Source organism: Papio anubis, chromosome 1 (assembly GCF_008728515.1).
Source record: "Papio anubis isolate 15944 chromosome 1, Panubis1.0, whole genome shotgun sequence".
Taxonomy (NCBI): domain Eukaryota; kingdom Metazoa; phylum Chordata; class Mammalia; order Primates; family Cercopithecidae; genus Papio; species Papio anubis.
The window spans coordinates 18,331,773-18,355,295 of NC_044976.1; the positions used below are offsets into that span (position 1 = coordinate 18,331,773).

Here is a 23,523-nt window from a genome sequence, read left to right on the forward strand (position 1 = left end):
TACCCCACCGGCAAAATCCCTCCCTCCATGGAGGCTGCCTCATGCACTTCCCCCGCTTCCCCAGCAGAGGTCCTCCTTTCTCTTCTGGCTCCCACACCGTCGGGTTCATTCATCCGCTCAAACACCCGCGGTTAGTGCTTCAACACACATTTATTGTGCCAGGCCTGGGCTAGGCACTGAGACTACCACATTCCCCACCCTCACTCCCCAAGCACCACCACCTGTTAGTCTCCCAGGGACTGACATGCAACAAGCAAGAACTCCACATTGTGATGAGAACAGGAGGCTGGTGAAAGCATTTTGAGTTGAACCAAGAGGTTGTAGTGACTCACACCTGTAATTCCAGCACTGTGGTAGGCCAAAGCGGGCAGATGACTTGAGCCCAGGAGTTTGAGACCAGCCTGGGCAACACAGTGAGATTCCATCTCTACAAAATATTTAAAAATTATCTGGATGTGGTGGTCCACACCTGTAATCCCAGCTACTCAGGAAACTGAGGTGGGAGGATTGCTTGAACCCAGGAGGTTGAGGTTGCAGTGAGCTGTAATCATGCCACTGCACTCCAGCCTGGGTGACAGAGTGAGGACCTGTCTTAAAAACAAAAATGAAAGCAGCTATGTCTAAGCAGGAAGGTGGCAGTTTGCCATGAACCCCCCAGCTCCATCTCCACCAAAGCTAGCAGAGATTGGCATGTGCTGTGTGTAAAGGGTCTGATTTACCATCACTCAGCCTCCTCCTCCCACAGGGGGAACCTCGTGACTCCTGTTCAGTGAGCACCTCTCCCCAGTGGCACGGCACAGCCTCCCCTGAGACAGAAGGAATCCAGGCCTAGGGGAGAGGAGAAAGCTCTGCCCGGCTGGGACCTGGTGGATTCTGAGGCTGTCCCAGGGACTGACAGGTAGAAGGGCTGCATCGGAATGACCAGAGCTCTGAAAGGACTCAGCACAGACGGTCTAGGGCCTGGACATCTGTATCTGCCAACCAGCTCCCCAGTGATGCAACCGATGGTCAGGTGTGGGACACTGGGAAGGGGTGCAAGCCCTAGGGAGCCATATGGGTCACTCACACATGCTATTTTGTTATTTCGCGCCAAGAGATGAGCAAAGCTTACTTGATCTATTCATACATATCCGCAGGTACACCTGATGACATACCCAGAGACTGAGACAAGCTTTGGTCCTGCTACTAATTTTTTAGGTTTCTAAATGTGGGACTGTGCACCACTCAGGGGTAGAGGGGTAGGAGGTGCACCCTCCTAATGAGTAAAGAACAAAACATCACCATCATCAGCCCCCTAACGTGGACATTTTATAGCTTTCTCCTTTAAAAATGTACTGAAGCTCGGCACAGTGGTTCACACCTGCAATCCCAACACTTTGAGAGGCCAAGTGAGGAGAATCACTTAAGGCCAGGAGTTCAAGACTGGCCTGGCCAACATAGTGAGACCCCATCTCTACAAAAAAAGAAATTAAAAATTAGCCAGGCACAGTGGTATGCACCTGTAGTCCCAGCTATTCTGGAGGCTGAGGTGGGAGGACCGCTTGAGCCCAGGAGATCAAGGCTGCAGTGAGACGTGCACTGCTCTCTAGCCTGGGCAACAGAGGAAGACCTTGCCACATATAAAATAAAATAATAAAAATGTATTTAAAACATTTTTCATCTTTTGATAGAACATTTTCTTTAAATGTGTTATGCACCTCTTTGCCTTTTTGAACTGAATACAACCCCTATAATTTGGTTAACCTTTTAAAAATAATTTGGGGTCGTTGTGTTAATGCCCTGGCGGTGACCTATTCCTGGCTCAGCAAAGAGTTGGGGGGATAGTGAGATAAACCTTACAGAAAGAAAAGTTGGAACTCAAGGTAACCTATGCATCAATTCCAAAATGGTCGATTCTGAGAATCAGTGAACAACTCATTCATCAAATCAGGGCAAGTCTGATTCAGAGAACCGGACAATTCTTCAGTTACCATGTCTCTTTGAGTCATCAGTTCTAAACTGTTGATCCAGTAAATTCAGAATGTTGCATAATTGTTTTCCTATAAATCAAAGTGAACCAGCTGCTGGACGCTGAGGTTACTCAGGTTTCAAATAAACTCGTGGGTTGCAAGCAAGTGATTGCTACGTCTTCTGTACAGATTTACAAGCAATGGTCACATGTGTTTGTCTTAAGAAACTCTATCTAGAGACAGCTATACTGTCCTCTTGAACATCTAGTTGAAGTTCTAAAGACTCAGTTTACAGACTTCCCTTTTACACAGACCTTTTCACATTTTATGCTTTTCTAAGTGTTTTCAAATCCATGACCCAATTTGCACCTCACAACATCTCATCTTACAGAGTGGAAAACCGAGAGAGAGAAAAGTGTCTCACCTAAGGTTGCCTCCAAGTTAGTAGTGAAGCCAGAACTTGAACCAGGCTCTCAGATCCTGGCATTTGGGGCAGTCCCGCCAGCCTGAGCTGGTTCCCAGCGGCCATGGCACAGAACTTCTCATGGGACGGGAACTGTGGCTCCTCTGTGCGCCCCAGGGTTTTCCTACTGCTGGATACCATTGAGCAGGTCTCAATGTGGACAGTGTCCCAAGGGCCCTTCACGATGCCCTGGCAGTGACCTATTCCTGCGACTCCTGAATTGTCACATTAACCCTATGAGGGAGGTCCTGAGAACACCCCATCCTAGGCATGAAGAGGCTCAGGCACAGAGACGTTAAGGAGCTTGCCCCAGAGCCATCGCTGGTAAGCTGTATAGAAAGCGTTGAACCCTGGATTCTCTGTCCAAGGCAATGTGTGTTGAACCAGCGTGGTTCCCCATGCTCAAAAAGCTGCCCAGGCAAGGCTTCCGTTCAAAGTTCAGCCAGCCTGGCTGCAGTCTCAGAAGGGGAGCATTACCAGTTGGTGACACTGTGGGCTGCCCCAGTCCCCCAAGTCACAGTAACAGCCACAGATGAGGTGACTGAGGAGAGGCCACTTGCCCGTGGCTTGTCAGATCATTTCATAGAGCTCTAAGAAGCCGCCCTGGGTGAGGACAAGCCCAGTGGGGAAAGAAGGAAATGTCAGTGAATATTACCGCTGCTGCTAATGGAACCACTCATGACCACCACGACAATGGCAACAGCAGCTGCCCTGAGCTCCCTGGTCCCTGAGCTGCCCAGTACTCTCTTCCTGTCATTCCTTCCTTACAACACTTTGTGAAGACAGCACTAGAATCCCCATTTTATGGGTAAAGAAACTGAGGTTCGGAGAGTTTCAGTGACTTGTACCTAAGATCTCATAGCTGGGAGTCAAGAGACCCCAGAGCTGACAACCCTGGTGTGTGGGACCCTGAGCCCATGCTCTTGACTACTACACTAGAGTATTTCTCCTGCCACTTTCCCATGGCACACTTTCCCCAGACAGTCAAGATGGACAGACTGTTGTGCCTCATGTTTTCTTTTTTTTTTTTCTGTCGTGTAACCTGAGCTTTTTCACTTTGGTCACTTTGGTGTTGATGGGGAATTGCAGGTCAGTGTCAGGGAGAAAGACTTTTCCTCTACTCTTTTTTCTTTCATTTTTTTTTTTCTTTTTTTGTGATGGGGTCTCACTCGGTTGCCCAGGCTGGAGTGTGGTGGCACAATCACCGCTCACTGCAGCCTTGACCTTCCTGGTTCAAGCAATCCTCCTGCCTCAGCCTCCTGAGTAGCAGGAACTACAGGCGTGGACCACCACAACTGGACTTTATTCTCTTATTTTCCTGCACTGGGGCCCTGTGAATGAAACTAACAAAAGACATATTAGCAGAAGAAAAGGCACTCAATTTCTATTAATATTTAGACACATGAGAGTTCACATAAAATAAGTAAAACTCAAAGAAGTGGTTAGGCTCAGGGCTTCCATATCCTTTTAACAAAGGAAAGTGGGTTTGGGCTTCAAGGGACAATAAATTGTGGGGAAGTCACTACGAAAGACATGGGGAACTAATGTGAGATAAGGGCTACTACACTGAGGTCAGTTTATGTGAATTCATCTTCAAGGATAAGAATCATACTTCTGTCCTTGATGCAATGAATGGGGGGGGGCACATTTCTTGAAGGGAAATTATATTTATTTTTATGGTCACCCTCTGTTTACGACAAGCGATACTTGTTTCCCCTATGCAGAGGGATATGAATTTCCTTCTTAAATAAATACATTTAGGCCAGGCGCTATAGCTCATGCCTGTAATCCCAGCACTTTGGGAAGCTGAGGCAGACAGATCACCTGAGGTCAGAAGTTCAAGACCAGCCTGGCCAACATGGAGAAACCTTGTCTTTATTAAAAATACAAAAATTATCTGAGCATGGTGATGGATGCCTATAATCCCAGCTACTTGGGAGGCTGAGGCAGGAGAATCATTTGGACCTCTGCCTCCCAAGTGGAGGCAGAGGTTGCAGTGAGCCAAGATGGTGCCATTGCACTCCAGGCTGGGCTACAGAGCAAGACTCTGTCTCAAAAAATAAAAATAAAAATAAAAATAAAAATAAAAATAAATAAATAAATAAATTTAGATTAAGGGAAAAAAAACCCCAAAAGCAAATATTCAACCAGACTTCAGGAAGGTGACCTGTGGCAAGCTGAGCTCTGAGCATAGTCCTTCCCTATCTTCTACTTGACAGATGAAGCATTGGAGGCTTGGGTGCAGGTGAGGAATGTGGTCTCCAGTTTGGCAGCCCAGGGAGCTGTGTCTACACAGGGTGGACAAACCTTGGTGTGAACAGCTGCTCCGTCACTGGGTTGGCAATGGAGACAGATCTCTGTCTGCTCCAGGTGCTGTGAGTAGGGGAAGTGGGGGTAGTGGGGGTGATAGAGGAGTGGGGGCCTACACGCCTTTCAGCATGTAATCCCTGGCCAGGTACATCCGGATCTTGGGAAGCACTTGTTAAAAATTGTCAACCAAGGCCGGGTACAGTGGCTTACGCCTGTAATCCCAGCACTTTGGGAGGCCAAAGTGGGCAGATCACGAGGTCAGGAGATCGAGACAATCCTAGCTAACACGGTGAAACCCTGTCTCTACTAAAAATACAAAAATTAGCCGGGCATGGTGGCAGGCGCCTGTAGTCCCAGCTACTCAGGAGGCTGAGGCAGGAGAATGGTAGGTGAACCCAGGAGGCGGAGCTTGCAGTGAGCCGAGATCGCGCCATTGCACTCCAGCCTGGGTGACAGAGGGAGATTCTGTCTCTAAATAATAATAATAATAATAATAATAATAATAAAATTTAAAAATTGGCTACCAAAACAGTCAAACTCTGCAAAATATTTGAAGGATTTATTCTGAGCCAAACATGAATGACTGGTGGCCCATGACAGAGCCCTCAGGAGATCCTGAGAACATGCGCCAAAGGTGGTGGGAGTATGGCTTGGTTTTATACATTTTAGGGAGACATAAGACATCAGTCAATACACGTAAGATGTGTATTGGTTCGGTCTGGAAAGGCGGGACAACTGGAAGTGGAGGTGTCAGAGGCATTAGAACAAGACCAACTCCATCTTGAACGAGGGCTGGGTAAAATGAGGCTGAGACCCACCGGGCTGCATTCCTAGACAGCTAAGGCATTCTAAGTCACAGGATGAGACAGGAGATAGGCACAAGATACGGGACATAAAGACCTTGCTAATAAAACAGTTTGCAGTAAAGAAGCCAGCTAAAATCCACCAAATGCAAAATGGCTACAAAAGTGGCCTCTGGTTGTCCCTCAGTGCTACACTCCCACCAGCACCATGACAGTTTACAAATGCCATGGCAACATCAGGAAGTTACCCTATATGGTCTCAAAAGGAGAGGCATACATAATCCACTGCTTGTTTAGCCTATCATAAAGAAGTAACCATAAAAGTGGCAACCAGCAGTCCTTGGGGCTGCTCTGTCTATGGAGTAGCCATTCTTTTATTCCTTTACTTTTTTAATAAACTTACTTTCACTTTACTCTGTGGACTCACCCTGAATTCCTTCTTGCATGAGATCCAAGAACCCTCTTTTAGGGTCTGGATCTGGACCCCTTTCTTATAACAGAGGCTTCCAAGTCATAGGCAGATTCAAAGATTTTCTGATTAGCAATTGGTTGAAAAAGTTATTATCAATAAAAAGGAACATCTGGGTGATGACAAGGGGTTGTAGAGACCAAGGTTTTATCATGTAGATGAAGCCTCCAGATAGCAGGCATTGAAGTTAACAGATTGTAAATGTTTGTTATCAGGCTTAATAGAGTCTGTCTTATGAGCAATTCCAAAAGGGAGGAGGGTTTAATGAGGCATGTCTGGCTTCTCCTTCCCATCATGGCCTGAAAATAGTTTTTCAGGTTAACTTTGGAAAGCCCCTGGCTGAGAGGACGAGGTCCACAGTATGGTCTCGATCTCCTGACCTCGTGATCCGCCTGCCTCGGCCTCCCAAAGTGCTAGGATTACAGATGTGAGCCACTGCACCCAGCCCCCTGTGTCCTTTTAATAAGTCCCCCAGCACCACCCAGCAGACTTCCCTGCAGGACAGGCTCCCCTAACCCAGAGGTTACCCAAGACAATAGATGAGCCTGCTTGGTTTAGATTCCTTAGGATTTATTTACCCCCAAGAGGGAACAGGATCAATGTCCCTGAGGGGTTGGGTAGCTGATGAAATTTGTGTTGGGTGAGCAAGCCCGGAGCCAGGGACTGTCACCCGCTCTCACTTTGGCCGGGGGCTGAGCTGTGCCTGGGGTGCTCCCATTTCTGACCACCTTATCACCAGGGCAGGCTTGATATGTAGTAGGTGATCAATAGGGAGTTTGTTGAACAAATAAATGAATTATGAAAGAATGAATGAATGAATGGTGAATGAACTAGTTTAAGCAAACATGGGATTTATTTAGATTGGGAGGCTAGATGCTGGGTGGAGACTCAGGCAGCAAGGACTTGGAATGTGCTGCCAAGTTCTTGCTTGTCCCTGTGGACCAGCGTTCAGCTAGTTTGAACTGGGCGAGAGCAGCAAGGAAGGGAGTGAGGATTCCACCGGTTCTCCACTCCCGCCCCGTCTCAGTGCTCCCTGGATGAGGGCAGCTACAGTAGCTGTTTCCCTCTGAGGTTAGACTCTGCCAGTGTGCAGGAGGTGGAGTGGACCCACTGAACACCTGTGGGTGCCCATTCACCCCTCCTCTTACCTGCCTTGACATGTTGCTGTTACCACGTTTGACAGCTGTAGAAACTGAAACTCCAAGGGTGAGTCACTGGCTGATGGTGGCGGGTTGGGATTCGAACCCAGGTACCAGCTTAGGGCCATGTCCCCTCTACCTCCTAGCCACACCCAGGGACTACCAGGTGGGGGTGTGTCAAAGGCAGAAACCTACCCATTGGTGGGTACAAGCCTCAGGCCACCTGGGATGCAGGGTTCCACCTCCAGGGGGCCCAGCGCAGGAAAAAGTGACAGGGACGACTTCTCCAAGGCCCTGCCTGTCTTTCCAGCTGAATCCTGCTCCAAATGCCCATGTTCCTTCCCCACATCCTCACCTTGCTGTGATGTGCAGGAGGGGCTGGGCTCCTGCCACCCCCTGGCCACCCTATCTCAGTGTCCTCTTGAGAAGGACTGGGGGGCATTCACACTTGGGGTTCCTGACTGAGCTCAGCCAGAGGGTCATCCTGACCTCAGGGCACCAGGGCAGCTGAATAGCCCATGTCTCCCACTGGGTGACCTGGCTTGTTCTCTAGAGCTCAGAGTCCCCTGTGTGTGTGTGTGTGTGTGTGTGTGTGTGTGTATTTTTTTTTTTAATTTAAAATAAAGAAGAGATTTTTAAAGCAGTTTGTAAAAGCTCAAAGCAAGGTCAGAGAAGGCAGGCTGAGGATTCCTCTCTGGTCCCTTTCAGTTTTTGGTTCCTGGCCAAACCCTGTCCACCTTGGGGCCTCTGCTGGGGGAAGCCTCCTCTGGGTCTTGGCAAGATGGGCTCCTTCTTCACCCAGAGCTCAGCTGAACTGCTTCTCCCTCCGAAAAAATGTCCCTGCCCTCCCGACCGAAAGCAACCACTGCTCACCCTTGGTTACTCCCAGTCTCCCTGCTCTGTTTTAATTCTCTGCTGTACACTTTCTGATGGTTTTCTTAATCAGCCTTCAGCAATTCATTTCTCTCACCCAACAGTCGGCAAGAATATGACTGCGTTGGACACAGGAAAGACCACAACATTCCCAGCATCAAGAACAATGCTGGGGGCATAGGACGTTTCTGTTGAATGAATGAATGAATGAATGGGGATTGATAGGGAGGCTCCTCCTATTTCTTTCAGCTAGTACTTCCCAGCTGTGTGACCAACACTAGACTGTGGTTTGTTACCAAGAAGTTAGGATCTAGACCCAAGACAGGGTTCACCAGGATCTCCAAGAAGAATTCAGAGGGTGACTCCATAGAGAAGTGAAATCAGTTTTATTAAAAATAAGGAATAAAGAATGTAAACACTCATAGGCAGAGCAGCGAGGGGCTGCTGGTTATATTTTATGGTTATTTTTGATGATATATGTTAAACAAAGGGGTGGTTTCTTCCATGCCTCCCCTTTTAGACCATATAGAGGAGCTTGCAATGTCGCCGTGGCATTTGTAAACTGTCCAGGGTGCTTTCGTGGGAGGTGTAGCAGTGAGGATGACCAGAGGTCATGGTGGCAGCTTTGGATTTGAATTGGGTTTGGCGGCTTCTTTACTGCAGCCTGTTTTATCAGCAAGGTCTTACATTGACTTGTATGTTGTGCTGACCTCATCTCCATTCTGTGACTTAGAACACCTTAAGCATCTGGGAATGCAGCCCAGTAGGTTTCAGCCTTATTTTCCCCAGCTTCTGTTCAAGATGGAGTTGCTCTGGTTCACACACCTCTCACAGTTTTACTTCTCAGGCCTTAGAATTTTCTTTTCAGTTTACAAACTACAGGTTCCTTGGCTCCATCCTAGACCTACAGAATCATACTGTAGGGGTGTGGGGCCCAGAGAACCTGCATTTTAAACTTGCTCCCCTGGGTGATTTTTGTCTGCCATAAAGTTTCAGACCTGCTGCTTTTGAAGCCATCCTCAAGAATTCTGGACAGAAATATGGTGATAACGAAGCATTAATCAGGCTGCATGTTGGCTCACTTCCATGTTGCTAAAAGTCACAAAGCACTAGATACTGACCCACTTTCATCTCGTGTTACTATAGATAAGATTCCTGACACTACAATTGATTTGTATTTCCATTGTTCCTATAGATAGGATTTCTGACATTAGAATCACAAGATCGACTTGTTTAAGGATTGCTTAGGGTGCTTTTCAAACCCCAAATTCCAGCCACCAGCTTGAAGCCTCTCACAGAGGAACGAGATCGGCATGAGAATGCGTGTTCTTCCTCTCCGGGTCCTGTGACATCACCCTGCACTCTTCCACCATTCAGTGATCTCCACACTTCATCCCACTCCAAAACCCTTAAAAACCCCAGCCCCAAACTCCTCAGGGAGATGGATTTAAGGTTCTCTCCCGTCTCCTTGTTTGGTGACCCTAAGTTTTCGGGGTTTTTTTGTTTTGTTTTGTTTTTTGTTTTTTGAGACAGAGTCTCGCTTAGTCGCCCAGGCTGGAGTGCAATGGCGCGATCTCGGCTCACTGCAAGCTCCGCCTCCCGGGTTCACGCCATTCTCCTGCGTCAGCCTCCAGAGTAGCTGGGACTACAGGCGCCCGCCGCTTCACCCGGCTAATTTTTTGCATTTTTAGTAGAGACGGGGTTTCACCGTGTTAGCCAGGATGGTCTCGATCTCCTGACCTCGTGATCCGCCCGCCTCGGCCTCCCAAAGTGCTGGGATTACAGGCGTGAGCCACCGCGCCCGGCCGATGACCCTAAGTTTAAACCTCCTTCTCTGCTGCAACCTGGTATCTCAGCGTATTAACTTGCTGTGTGCACCAGGCAACAGACTTATTACAGTTCTAGCATAGGGAGCACACTACCTGGGGTGGTGAGGGTCGCACCAGGACCCCGGGCTTAACACGGCTTTTGCTTACTTTTGCCCAGCCTCCACCACTTCTTTTTGGGGGCAGGGGGTGGGTGGGGGGGGGCACCGACTTTTGCTCTGTCACTCAGGCTGGAGTGCAGTGGTGCAATCTTGGCTCACTGCAACCTCTGCCTCCCTGGTTCAAGCACTTTTCCTGTCTCAACCTCCCAAGTAGCTGGGATTACAGGCAGGTGCTACCACGCCCAGCTAATTTTTGTATTTTCAGTAGAAATGGGGTTTCACCATGTTGGTCAGGCTGGTCTTGAACTCCTGACCTCAAGCGATCCGCCTGCCTTGGCCTCCCAAAGTGGCCTCCACCACTTCTCCATGAGTGAGTTACCGCAGGCAAGAAGTTTAACTCATCAGAACCTGTGTCCTCATCTGTACTATGCGGCCAATCATACCCACCTAAGTTTTTAAAAAAGTCATACCCACCTTGCTGGGTCATGCAGAATGAAGTGTAAGTGTAAGTGAGAAAATGTATATAAGGTTCTTAGCACAGGGGAACCCAGAAATTGGCATTTTCCCGTTCCCTCTCAGGAAACCGGAAGCCACTATGGCTGAATTTCCCTCCCTTCCTTCTGCTCTGCAGTTCCTGGGCTGGTGTTTGGGGCAGGGAGGGATGCTCACCGCAGGGCCAGGGCCAACTGCTGCATCATCTCAGGGCTGAATCCTTGAGGAAGGAACAGGGACAGCCTCAGCTTCCTCTCAGCCCAGCCCAGCCCTGGCTCCTGGAAGGGGCTCCGGCAGAGGCAGCTCACCAGCAGACTGCACTTTGACCCCACTTCAATGGCCTCCTGAAATTAGGGGGAGTGTTCCTGGCAGAGGATGAAGGGCTAATTTCTGATCATCCTGAGAGAAGGACTGGGAGGTGATAGAACGTCCCTGCCTTTCCTACCTGCCCACCCACCCCTTCTACCCTGTCCCAACCTTCTCCCTGGTAGGAGGTTCTCAGTAGGAAAGAGATGAGGGTTTGGTCAAAAATTCCCCTTCGAGGGTAAGAAGCGTTATGGGTTAATTTTTTACTAATCACAAATTAAGAATCTGAAGAAGTAAAGCTGTGAGAGGTGTGTGAACAGAGCAACTCCATCTTGAACAGAAGCTGGGGAAGAAATAACTGGGCTGCATTTAGGTCTTGGGTGTTCTGGGAGTCTGGGAGAATGGAACAGGAGATCAGAAGCTACAACATACAGTCACAAAGACCTTGCTGATAAAAACAGGTTGCAGTCAAGCGGCCAAACCCACCAAAACTAAAGCGTACGAGAGTGACCTCTGGCCGTCCTCACTACCTCCCACGAGCACCCTGACAGTTTACCATGGCGACATCAGGAAGTTCCCTATATGGGTCTAAAAGGGCATGAAGAAGCCTGTATTAACATATCATAAAAATAACTTCATAAAAATGGGCAGCCAGCAGCCTCGGGCTGCTCTGCCTATAGGTAGCCATTCTTTTATTCCTTTATTTTTTAATAAACTTGATTTCACTTTCCTCTGTGGAGTCTGCCTGAATTTCTTCTTTGGTGGTCCCAGAACCTCTCTTGGAGTCTGGAGTCCGGACCTTTCTTGTAACAAAGCCACAGGCCCAAGAATCTGCAACTGAGGAAGTAGCCAGCTGGCCTCCTATCAATCCCATTCATTCATTCATTCGTCAACAGCGAAGCGTCATGGCATTGTTGATGCTGAGAATGTTAATGATCTTTCCTGTCGTCGCCTCTATGGCGGAGCTGTTAGTGAAGAATGGTGAGCAAACCATCGAAAGCAACAGAAATTAAACAGGGCGAGAACTGAAACTTCGTTGAGGAGAGGCTTTGATTCGCTCTGGTGAAACCCATCTTTCCAAAGACGAGGAAGGCTTTCCCCAACGAAGGCCAAGAATGTTTGAAAACACAAAACTGAAAGGACAATCAACCTGTTTGCTTTGAACTTTTACAAACTGCTTTAAAAATCTCTTCTTTATTTTAAATTAAAATATATATATATATATAAAATATACATATGGGTGTGTGTATGTGTGTGTGTGTGTATATATATATATATATATATGGGACTCTGAGCTCTAGAGAACAAGCCAGGTCACCCAGTGGGAGACATGGGCTATTCAGCTGCCCCGGTGCTCTGAGGTCAGGATGACCCTCTGGCTGAGCTCAGTCAGGAACCCCAAGTGTGAATGCCCCCCAGTCCTCCTCAAGGGGACACTGAGATAGGGTGGCCAGGGGGTGGCAGGAGCCCAGCCCCTCCTGCACATCACAGCAAGGCGAGGATGTGGGGAAGGAACATGGGCATTTGGAAGCAGGATTCAGCTGGAAAGACAGGCAGGGCCTTGGAGAAGTCGTCCCTGTCACTTTTTCCTGCGCTGGGCCCCCTGGAGGTGGAACCCTGCATCCCAGGTGGCCTGAGGCTTGTACCCACCAATGGGTAGGTTTCTGCCTTTGACACATGTCACCCCCACCTGGTAGTCCCTGGGTGTGGCTAGGAGGTAGAGTGGGACATGGCCCTGGAGCCAGAGATACCTGGGTTCGAATCCCAACCCTGCCACTTATCAGCCAGTGACTCACCCTTGGAGTTTCAGTTTCTACAGCTGTCAAATGCGGTAACAGTACCAGCGCCTCAAGGTAGGTAAGAGGAGGGGTGAATGGGCACCACAGGTGTTCAGTGTCCACTCCACCTCCCACACTGGGCAGAGTCTAACCTCAGAGGGAACAGGAAGCACAGTAGCTGCCTCTGCCATCCAGGAGCACTGAGAGGGGTGGGTGGAGAACCGAGGCTCCCCTGGGAATCACTCCTTCCTTGCTGCCTCTCGTCCAGTTTCAATCATTGAACGCTGGTCCAGGACAAGAACTTGCAGCATGGGACATTCCAAGTCCTGCTGCCTGAGGCCCCACCTGTGCATCTAGCCTCCTAATCTAAATAAATCCCATGTTTTTGCCAGTCTGAGGTTCATTCACTCATTCATTCATTCATTCTTTCATAATTCATTTATTTGTTCAACAAATCCCTATTGATCACCTACTACATATCAAGCCTGCCCTGGTGATAAGGTGGTCAGAAATGGGAGCACCCCAGGCACAGCTCAGCTCCTGGCCAAAGTGAGAGCGGGTTGCAGTCCCTGGCTCCAGGCTTGCTCACCCAACACAAATTTCATCAGCTACCCAACCCCTCAGGGACACTGATCCTGTTCCCTCTTGGGGGTAAATAAATCCTAAGGAATCTAAACCAAGCAGTCTCATCCCACTGTCTTGGGTAACCTCTGGGTTAGGGGAGCCTGTCCTGCAGGGAAGTCTGCTGGGTGGTGCTGGGGGACTTATTAAAAGGACACAGGGGGCTGGGTGCAGTCCCAGCACTTTGGGAGGCCGAGGCAGGCGGATCATGAGGTCAGGAGATTGAGATCATCCTGGCTAACACGGTGAAACCCCATCTCTACTAAAAATACAAAAAAAATTAGCCGGGCGTGGTGGTGGGCGCCTGTAGTCCCAGCTACTCGGGAGGCTGAGGCAGGAGAATGGCGTGAACCCTGGAGGCGGAGCTTGCAGTGAGCTGAGACTGCGCCACTGCACTCCAGCCTGGGCGACAGAGCGAGACTCCGTCTCAAAAAAAAAAAAAAAAGAAAAAAGAAAAAGAAGACACAGGAAGAGAGGAAGACACAGCGTCTCCTTGGCTGGATGCTGTCACATCCCGCCCTGCAGGCTGGCATCATGGTTGCCAGCTTGGAGCTGTGAGGGGAGTCACCCAGAGGGCAAAGCCAACACACAGAGGGTGGCTTGCCAGGAGCAGGAAGGAAATCAGGCCCTGATGATATCAAGCGCTGAAGAGCCAGACTTGGAACCACCTCCTCTCTGATCGTCTCATCATGTGAGATCATAAATGCCCGCATTGTTTCAGCCCACTGAGTCACAGTTTTTAGCTGGAAGCTTCTTAACCAATACAAACGTGATGTGGCGAGGGAGTGGAGCCAGAAGAGGCTGGGGTGAAGCTGTGGCTCTGCCTTTCTCGGGTTGTGGGACCTCAGGAGGATCCTTAATTATGAAATGGGGATCCTAATGGCTAAGTCAGCCCACATTAATATTAAGAGAGATGTTACTGCAAAGCCATAGGGAGCTATTGGGCCAAATTTGGTAAACCAATAAGAGTCGTCAGCTCCCGATGGAGTCTCTTGAATAAATGGACATTATGCATCCAATGTCCCTGGGAGAAGACTTGGTGGGGAAGGAGGAGGACACTTTCTCCTCCTGATTTCTCTTGGGGGTGACTTTAGATCTGGTCACTACGAAATAACAACAGTAACCATGCCATTAACATTTAAAGTTAACACCCTGTGCCAGGTGCCTGCTGTGCTAAGAATTTAATCTACACTAATCTTATTTAATTCAAACACAAACACCTTCTTATTTTCTTCTTTTTAAAAAATTTTCAGTCGAGTGCAGTGCCTCAAGACTATAATGCCAACACGTTGGGAGGCCAAGGCAGGAGGATCACTTAAGCCCAGGAATTTGAGGCCAGCCTAGGCAACATAGTGAGGCTCCATCTCTACAAAAAATACACAAATTACCCAGGCGTTCGGGTGCCTGGCTACTCAGGAGGCTGGGGCAGGAGGATCACTGGAGCCATGGAGGTCGAGGCTGCCGTGAGCCACGATCGTGCTGCTGCATTCCAGCCTGGGCAACAGAGCAAGACCCTGTCTCAACAACAACAACAACAACAACAACAAAAATTCATATTTTTTGTAGAGATGAGGTCTATGTTGCCCAGGTTGGTCTCTTCTTATTTTCATTTACACTTTACAAGCAGAGAATGTTGACTCCTGTAAGGTACATGGTTAGTCACTGATATAAGTGAAATTTTTTTTTAAACTTAGACTTTTTATTTTATTTTATTTTTTGAAACACAGTGTCACTCTGTTGCCCAGGCTGGAATGCAGTGTTGCGATCTTGGCTCACTGCAACCTCTGCCTCCCGGGTTCAAGTGATTCTCCTGCCTCAGTCTCCCGAGTAGCTGGGATTACAGGAGCCCGCCATGAAGCCTGGCTAATTTTTGTATTTTTAGTAGAGACAAGGTTTTGCCATGTTGGGAAGGCTGGTCTTGAACTCCTGACCTCAGGTGATCCCCCTGCCTCAGCCTCCCTAAGTGCTGGGATTACAGGCATGAGCCATCATGCCCGGCCTAGACTTTATACGGCAGTTTTAGGTTCACAGCAAAATTGAGAAGGTACGGAGATTTCCCTACCCTGTTCCCCCACACAGGCACAGCTGCCTCCACGGGTATCCCCACACAGAGTGGTGCGTAGAACTGGAATTTGAACCCGGTGCCCACAGTCCTTCATTCCTATGACACCACCTCACATGAGTCACCACATCTCAGAACTGCTCAGTCAGCTGAGGCACAGGTGGTGCCACCGGCCCAGAGTGTGGGTGAAGGCAGGTGCCTCAGCCCCCTGGCTGGAAACAGCTAACCACACACAAATGGCAGATTGGGAATTCTCACAGGAAAAAGTTGTCCCTCTTCAGTCTCTTTCCTTAGAAGCAGAGCCTTAGACAAGGATTCTTGTGCAAACGCTTTACTGAGGGAGTACTTTCTGGAGAAACCTGTGAGGGAACCAGGAAAACTGAATAGGCCATGGGGTCCGACCAAGCAGAGAGGTGGTTCCAGGAAAGGCCTGGCCTCAGCCCGATCCCAGGAGGAATTCGAGAGTGTCGTTCCGCCCAGACAATCCTGCACAGAGGCAGGGGAGCTGGCAGTTGTACCCTCCATAGTGTCAGACTCTCCTGGCCATGAGTGACAGGTGGCCTCTTGGTGGGGGAGGTGGGGCGGCGGGCAGGCAGCTCCCTGTAGACCAGGGCAATATTTAAGAGAAGGAGGCAGATTGGAGCAGTTGGCTGCCAACACCTGGCCTCACTCAGGGAGAGGGGCCTTGGGCCTGGAGGGGATCTGGGTGGGGTACCCACACCATCTGCTGCAACTTCTGTGTATCCATTATGGGCTTGCTCCATTCACAGGCATGAATTGAGCACCCAGTATGTGGGGAAACAGGGGAAACAGAGATGGTACAGACATGGCCTCCATCCTTCAGGGCTCCAGTTTCGTTGGGGGAGATCAGAGAAGTTCCCTTTGCCACTGTAGGCCAAGCTTGGTAAGCGGCAGAGCCGTGAAGCATTGTGGGAGCTTGGAGGAGAGAGTGAGCCTTGCAGTCAGGGAGGAGGAGTAAGCCCAGGGAGACTTCCAGAAAGTAGCCCTTTGACCCCGAGGAGGTGGGGATCAGTCGTGATGAAAGTAATAGCCATTCAGTAGCCCCTTGTCATTCACCCTGAGCCGATGCCTGGAGTCAGGAGAAAGTACTCAAGGCTCTGGTGCCCGGAGCCATATGAACTGGCAGCTTTGTCTAGCGCTTCACCCAAGAGGGATTTATGGAGCTCCTTGGTTCTGAGTGTTGCTTTGGGCACCAGGGATGCAACTGAGTTTAAGACAGGCATGGCCTCCACCTGCAGGGACTTCAGAGCTTGCCTGGGGAGAGGGTCACACGGCCGGACAGTGCTGGGTCCCCAACGCCTATGAGAGGCTTTATCTTAGGACAGTGGAGGGCCTTGAGATTTTAAGAGAGAGTCACATGGACAGAAAAATCAATATTGCCCTTTAAAGTGGCTGCTCCGGTTGTAGCTCCGAGACTATACCGGAGGGGGTGAGAAAGGACCGGGGAGACAGCAGGTGGGGGACAGCGGCAGACCTCTCCCCCTATCCCGATGCTTTGGTCCAAACACCATCTCTGAGGGCTCCCTTGCTTGGGCTTCTCCCAAGATTCCCATCCACCCCAGAGGACACAGCTGCTGCCTCAACTGGGAGGATTCGGAAAGCTTCAGAAGGTTAGAAGGCACTGGTAGGGGGTTCCGGGGGAGGCTGGGACTACCTCCCCACGGAGTGTTTGAAAAGCCAGGCTGGTTCAGGTTAGATACTGATGCGGGCATGCCGGAGCTCCATGCTGAGGAACAGGGTAGAGGGTATGGGCTTTAGCACCCAGGGGTCTGTCCCTGGCAGCGGGGCCGCCAGTAGAAACGCAGTCGCTTCTTGTAGGTGTCCAGGTTACGCTTCAGGCAGAAGGCCACCTCCTTGTCACAGGCACACAGCTGCTGCTCACACCAGCTTCCCTTGTCAGCTGTGGGCGGAGGAGTGGGAGCTCTGTGTCTGTCCTTTCCCAAGACAGAGCCAGGTATGGGTCTAGCAGCCTCTGAAGGCAGTGCAGTTCCTACTCAGTCGTGGAGGTACCGGTGCCAGCAGCCTCGATTCTAGCTGCATGACCTTGGCCACATACCATGACCTCCCTGTGTGCCATTGCACCTTCAATTATTTATCCACCCATTCATTAAATAATTATTGAGCACCTACCGTGTCTTGGCAGGAGAGGACTTAATGACAGGGACATGGGAGGGGGCAGGTGTTAGAGCATCACAGGGAGGAATAAACAACTATGCAAAGTGAAAGTGAGGAGCCACGCAGGGCTAGGAGATCAGAAAACAGGGTGGAAGAGCCTTTTGAGCTGAGATCAGAAGGGTCTGCTCTTCCTGGAGGAAGCTGCGGTTGGGGAGTGGGGGTGGTAACAGTCTATGCAAAGACTCCATGCAGGAGGGATCACAGTTTCATTATCTGTGCAGTGGGGATAATAGTAAGAGCTGCCTAGGGGGCTGCTATGAGAGTTAAAGTAAGAAGACAAGGCACTTAGCCTATAGTAAGTGCTCAATAAATGTTGGATATTATTGTTACTATTATTATGAAGCCCTCAATGAACAGTGGCTGCTGTGATGAAACCTTTCGATTCCTAGCCCTGAGGACCTGCTACATTTCTATGCTTGTGATGCTGGAAAGGATGCAGGGGCCAGGTGCCCTGGGTTCCAGCCCAGGCTCTGTCAATTGGAGGCAGACACTTCCCCACTGTAGTTTTGGTTTCCTGGTCTGTACAATGGAGATAATCAGGGTTTTGCTGATCTTCGACAGGCTGCCCGAGTGATTCCATGTGGTGATGAAGAAAGGAATAGCCAATCGGTAGCCCTGTGTAATTTATTGTGGCAAGCATCCTGTGAGGCCCATTCTGTCTGTCTCATTTTAGTTCTTGCAATAACTTAATGGGGGTAGATTACAGATGATGATACTGAGGTTCAGGGAGGTTAAGCAATGTGGTCACCAAGCTGGTTGGTAGTGGGCCTGAATTCCAAGTGCTAAAGGGGTCAAACCTCCCATGGGCCCTCTCCATACCACCGTACCCATTCTTGCCTCTTCACAGCCCAACTGCAGCCAGTGGGCCCACGTAAAAAAACAGAGAGGTCAAGTAGCTGTACTGTGAAGGCAGTGGGGGCCAGAACTCGCTTCCTGGGGTCTCCAGCTCCAGCCCTGAGGTCTGGGTACTCACAGCAGTGGATGTCCCCCTGGGAAAAGCTGTATCTGTAATGGTCCGTGTGGACGCAGCATCCGTGGGTCTTCAGGTGGTCGTAGCAGCAGTCATGGGTCTGGCAGCACCTGCAGCAGACGGGGTACACAGCTGCATGGGTCCCCGGCCTACTGGGGTCTCTGGCTGCTCCCCCACCGGAGAAGAACCCGTGTCCCCACCTGGGAAGAGTCAAGGCCTGCAGGGCTGCAGTCTTCCTTAAGATCATGATGACTAACATTTTTTGAGCAATTCCTACGTGCCAGACACTTGCTTTATCTATGCATTCTCTCTTAATCCTTAAAACCACCATGGGATGGAGGTACTCATATTACCCCCTCTTCAGAGATGAAGAAACTGAGACTCGGGGAGGTCAAGACACTTGCCCAAGGTCACACAGCCTGTAAGTGGCAGATCGGGGCAGTGTCCCCAGGCCTGGATGGCTCTCACCGCTCCTCTAGCTGACTCCCAGGGTGGTTATGAAGATCAAATGAGATAACGGCAAAAAAGGCGGTTGGTGGCGGGGCTTTAAAACCATTGTCCATTGCAGTGGGGAGTGAACGTGGGCATTGCCACTAGAGTAGGGGATGGGAGTGCAAGGGGGTGTCTGGCCTTCAGGGACCCTGGGGAACCTTCCGGAAGGCAAGCTGCAGGAGGGCTTGGACCATATTGGCACTCAGCAGTTTCTAGCACATAGTAGATGCTCAACAAAATGGATTCAACTCAACTAAATGAATAGGTGGGTGGAGAGAAAAGAAGAGTCCTGGAGTTGGGGGCAGGATAGGATTGCCATCCCTGGGAAAGGAGTTACCAGTCCGTGGCATCTTTGGGCTGGCCTCTGCCACCTGGTCCGCAGTAACAGCCGTAGGGCCAGTAGAAGAAAAGGGGCATTTTCCCAGTCACTTGCTTGACCATCTTGTTCAGGTTCAGGATCCCGCCCTGGATTGGAATCACACCTGCCAAGCAGCCCAGCAACCAGGAGAGGAGAGGAGATGAATTTCAGGGCCACGCCAGTGGGCACAGGACAGCACTCTGCTCTGCCCAGACCAAATGAGTGACCTCAAATAATGATGATAATAAAATGACATCTACTACCGCTATTAAAAATACAGTGACAGGCCAGGCACAGTGGCTCACACCTGTAATCCCAGCACTTTGGGAGACAAAGTCTCGCTCTGTTGCCCAGGCTGGAATGCAGTGGCACGATCTTGGCTTTGAGAGGCCAAGGTGGGCAGATTGCTTGAACCCAGGAGTTTGAGACTAGCTTGGAAAACATGGTGACACCCTGTCTCTACAAAAAATACAAAAATTAACTGGGGGTGGTGGTGGACACCTGTCGTCTCAGCTACATGGGAGGCTGAGGTGGGAGGGTCACCTTAGCTCAGGGAGGTGGAGGCTGCAGTGAGCCGAGACTGTACTACTGCACTCCAGCCTGGGCAACAGAGTGAAACTTTGTCTCAAGGGAAAAAAATGACAATTACTGAGTGCTTACTATGGGTCTTCTTGTGTACTGATTTCTCGACTCCATCTGGCTAGATAATTACTGTTAAATAAACTTTTTATTTTGGAATAATTCTAGATGTACAGAAAAGTTGCAAAGATAGAAAGTTCCTGTATACCCCTCAGTCAATTTCCTCAAACGTTATCATCTTACTTGTGATTCACTTGTTAAAACCAACATTGGTACAATGAATATTATTTTTAATCCCCATTTTACAGATGAGCGGATTGAGGCTCAGTAACTTGCTCAAAGTCTTAGCGGCTGGTAAATGGAGCCAGAATTCATCACTTAAAACAGTCTGGTTTCATTCTCTGTCTCTGGGCGTTGATTTCCCACTCCACAACAGGAAGAATAATCCCAACGCACCCTTCTTATCTCTAGTTCCTACAAAAATCTGAGTCTGTAATAAAGAGAGTGTGTGGGTCTCCTGGGAGGCAGCATGATTTAGAAATCAATACTTTTCATGGATAATTTTATTTCACTCTAATAAATGCTGGTTAGAATTGATAGTCAGGGTAATTTATTTTACTGGAAGAGAGGAATGCATTATGCTGAGTTAGGAGAAATAAAATATATTAAGTCCATGAATTCAAGTGGGAGGTTGGGAGAAACAGATGACAGAAAGGAAGGGAACTGTGCCTGTGTGCAACTCTAAGAGACGATTCGAGAATGCAGGCAACACACGTCCAGCTGGAGCCCAGAGTCTCAGGGAGACTGGGCTGGGCAGCCAATCTTCGAGTGAGCCTAGTTATGGAACCTGCACCCAACCTCAGGCAAATGAAGTCAATAGTACACTGTGGGTGAGCCCCACATTGGGGGCCGCTGGGGTGGGAAGGGTGGTTGGGAGGGACTCATGCAGTGGACAAAGAGTGAGACTACACGCGGTGGCCTTGGGCTGCAACTGAAAGTGACTGGGCCATTGTGTCCCCAGTGTGTCCCCTTGATGTGTGGGAGTCCATGTTGCCATGCCTGTTTGACATGGTGGCTCCAGCTGTTAAGACATGTACAAGAGAAGCTTTGCTAAGCTTTGGCTGCACTGGTGAAGGATCCCGGGCCCTCTGGAATGGTACACAATCCATCAGAGATTCCTGGATTCCATGATAAGGAACCCAACTGTAAACAGAGAGTCCACCTTGCAGATCAACCAAAGCCCCGCGTTCAGAATCTTGCCTTTCTTAGGGTATCTCTGTCCTCTTTTTTTTTTTTTTTCCCCCTAAATCTAGCCCTTTCCATCTGGGCTCAGAAATACATGAACTGAACTCACGCCTGAATGATGCAGCTCTTTCTTGCCATGTGAGAAATACATTCAGCTTTGAAATACATTCAGAATGCTTTCGGGTGGTCTTACTTGTCATAATTTTAAGGTGAGGAGGACCCAGCCCGAGAAGCAGGGCTGGAGCTGTGGCTGGGGAGGTGTTGGTGAACTGGCTTCGCTTGTCAGCAGTTCTTGCCCGGGTAGCTTTTCCCACCCTTGGCTGCCACTGACGGGGATGAAGCTCCTTCTCCCAAGGGATGGGTACAGTGGGCAGGAGGAGGTACCACTGCCATCTTTCATGCCTGGGCCATGTGTGAAGCTATTATTTACGCTTACTCAACACTTAGTATCTGTTTTCTCATTAGAGTCCTTCTAACAGTCCCACCAAGCAGGTTATGCCCATTTTACAGATGAGGATATTGAAAGGTGGGGCGATTTGGCTAGTCACACTGCCAAGAGATGGCCGGGCCAGCATTTGACTGCAGGTTCATCTGTATATTTGATCTCTACAGTGTCTTCCCTCTTTACATGTGAGAGATGAATTTTTGCAGCTCGATTGCGAATTTCCTAATGGTTTTTGCTGTAATCCTGGAGACACGTTCCTCTAGAGAATTTTGGAGTCCCAAGATAATATAAAACTATATTTTGAAATGCAAGTCCTTTCCAAAATCACAATTCTGAGTTGGATTAAGGACAAAAAAGGCCAATTTGCTAGCAACTGCGTTTTATATTTGGTCTGCTTAAGATCAAATGGATTGGCCGAGCGCGGTGGCTCAAGCCTGTAATCCCAGTACTTTGGGAGGCCAAGGCGGGCGGATCACAGGTCAGGAGATGGAGACCATCCTGGCTAACACCGTGAAACCCCGTCTCTACTAAAACAAATACAAAAAACTAGCCGGGCGTGGTGGCGGGCGCCTGTAGTCCCAGCTACTTAGGAGGCTGAGGCAAGAGAATGGCGTGAACCCGGGGGGCGGAGCTTGCAGTGAGCCGAGATGGCGCCACTGCACTCCAGCCTGGGGCACAGAGCAAGACTCCGTCTCAAAAAAAAAAAAAAAAAAAAAAAAAAGATCAAATGGAAACTGCCCCACCCTTCACCGAAGGTCCAGGGAACCCTCTTCCCAGGTTCAAGGAAGAGCATGAACATGAAACGGCTCTAAAAACATGGAGTGCTATGCATTTGCACAGGTTGTTCTTATTCAGTGGGAGAGGCAGGGGTGAAGTGACCCGTGTCCAAAGCGTCATCATCATGGGCCCAGCAGACCCCAGTTCTGGATTTCCAGTTTGAACCTTCACAGCAGTCCAGAGACGTGCAGTGCAGCTTGGCCACCCAGAGCTCTCTGGCTGAAGCTACCATGCTAGGAGACTGGCGGCCACTGAAGGCTCTTTGCAGAGAGGCAGAAGGATTGGGGAGTGGGGTCCAGGGTCCTGGGGATCAGAGCAGCAGCCCCCCAATCTAGGAAAGAGAGCACAGGGGTGCACTGTCCTCCCTCCTTCCCTTCCCAGCCTGAGTCCCATCCGCAACTCACCAGCCATCACCACCAGCCCACACAGCAGGGCAAGTTCCATGATCCCAGCACAGAGCAGTGGAGGCAGCTGCTGGAAGTCTCTTGCCATGCGGGCTGCCCCCTTATATCAGATGCACCCCACCCAGGCTTCCCCAGCCCTCCCTCCCAACCCTCCCTCCCAGCCCTCACTCTCATGGAGGAAACACATGCTTCTTTCACTTCCACTCTTCTGGCACTGGGGAGTTTTTGTGTAACATATTTTTTTCCCTATTTATTTTATTTATTTATTTATATTCATATATATGTATATTTTGAGATAGGGTCTCACTCTGTCACTCAGGCTGGAGTGCAGTAGAATGATCATAGCTCACTCACTGTAGCCTCGAGCTCCCGGGCTCAGGCAATCCTCCTGCCTCAGCTTTCCAAGTAGCTGAGACCACAGGTGTGTGCCAATACGCCTGGCAATTGTTTTCTTTTTCTTTTCTTTTTTGTTTTTTTAAGACAATACTATGTTGCCCAGGCTGCTCTCGAATTCCTGGCCTCAAGCAATCATCAACCTCCCAAAGTGCTGGGATTACAGGTGTGAGCACCATGCCTTGGCTTCCCTTCCACGCCCTTTTTGATAAAAGAAACATACACTCAGTGTAGAAGATTTGGAAAACCTAAATAATAAACTTAAAATCACCTGTAAACCTATTAAGCACCATTGACACTTTGGTGTACGTCCTTCTGTGGTCCCGTTGCTACCTGTCTCTCTTTCTCTCTCTCTCTCTCTTCATACTTTTCCCTAACCAAATTAGGAAAATGTTGTACATGCAGTGCTTCGTAGCCTATTTTTTCATTTGCTGATATACCTTGCACATATTTCTATGTTATTAAATATTCC

The 23,523-nt window shown here is 49.4% G+C and overlaps 1 protein-coding gene across 2 annotated transcripts; it reads right to left on the reverse strand.

The window, feature by feature from the left end:
- Nucleotides 1-15,507: 15,507 nt before the first annotated feature.
- PLA2G2D (phospholipase A2 group IID) lies at nt 15,508-22,764 on the reverse strand. 2 transcript variants are annotated; one of them, XM_021936814.2, is made up of 4 exons: nt 22,659-22,764; nt 19,188-19,332; nt 18,362-18,468; nt 15,508-15,792 (listed from the first exon to the last, which is right to left on the reverse strand). In XM_021936814.2, the coding sequence occupies exons 1-4, from the start codon at nt 22,744-22,746 to the stop codon at nt 15,722-15,724; spliced, it is 411 nt and encodes a 136-aa protein (XP_021792506.2). In that variant the 5' UTR covers nt 22,747-22,764; the 3' UTR covers nt 15,508-15,721. The 2 variants fall into 2 exon arrangements, with proteins under 2 accessions (XP_021792506.2, XP_003891301.1); XM_003891252.4 differs by having other exon boundaries at nt 15,508-17,113.
- Between the last annotated feature and the right edge of the window lie 759 nt (nt 22,765-23,523).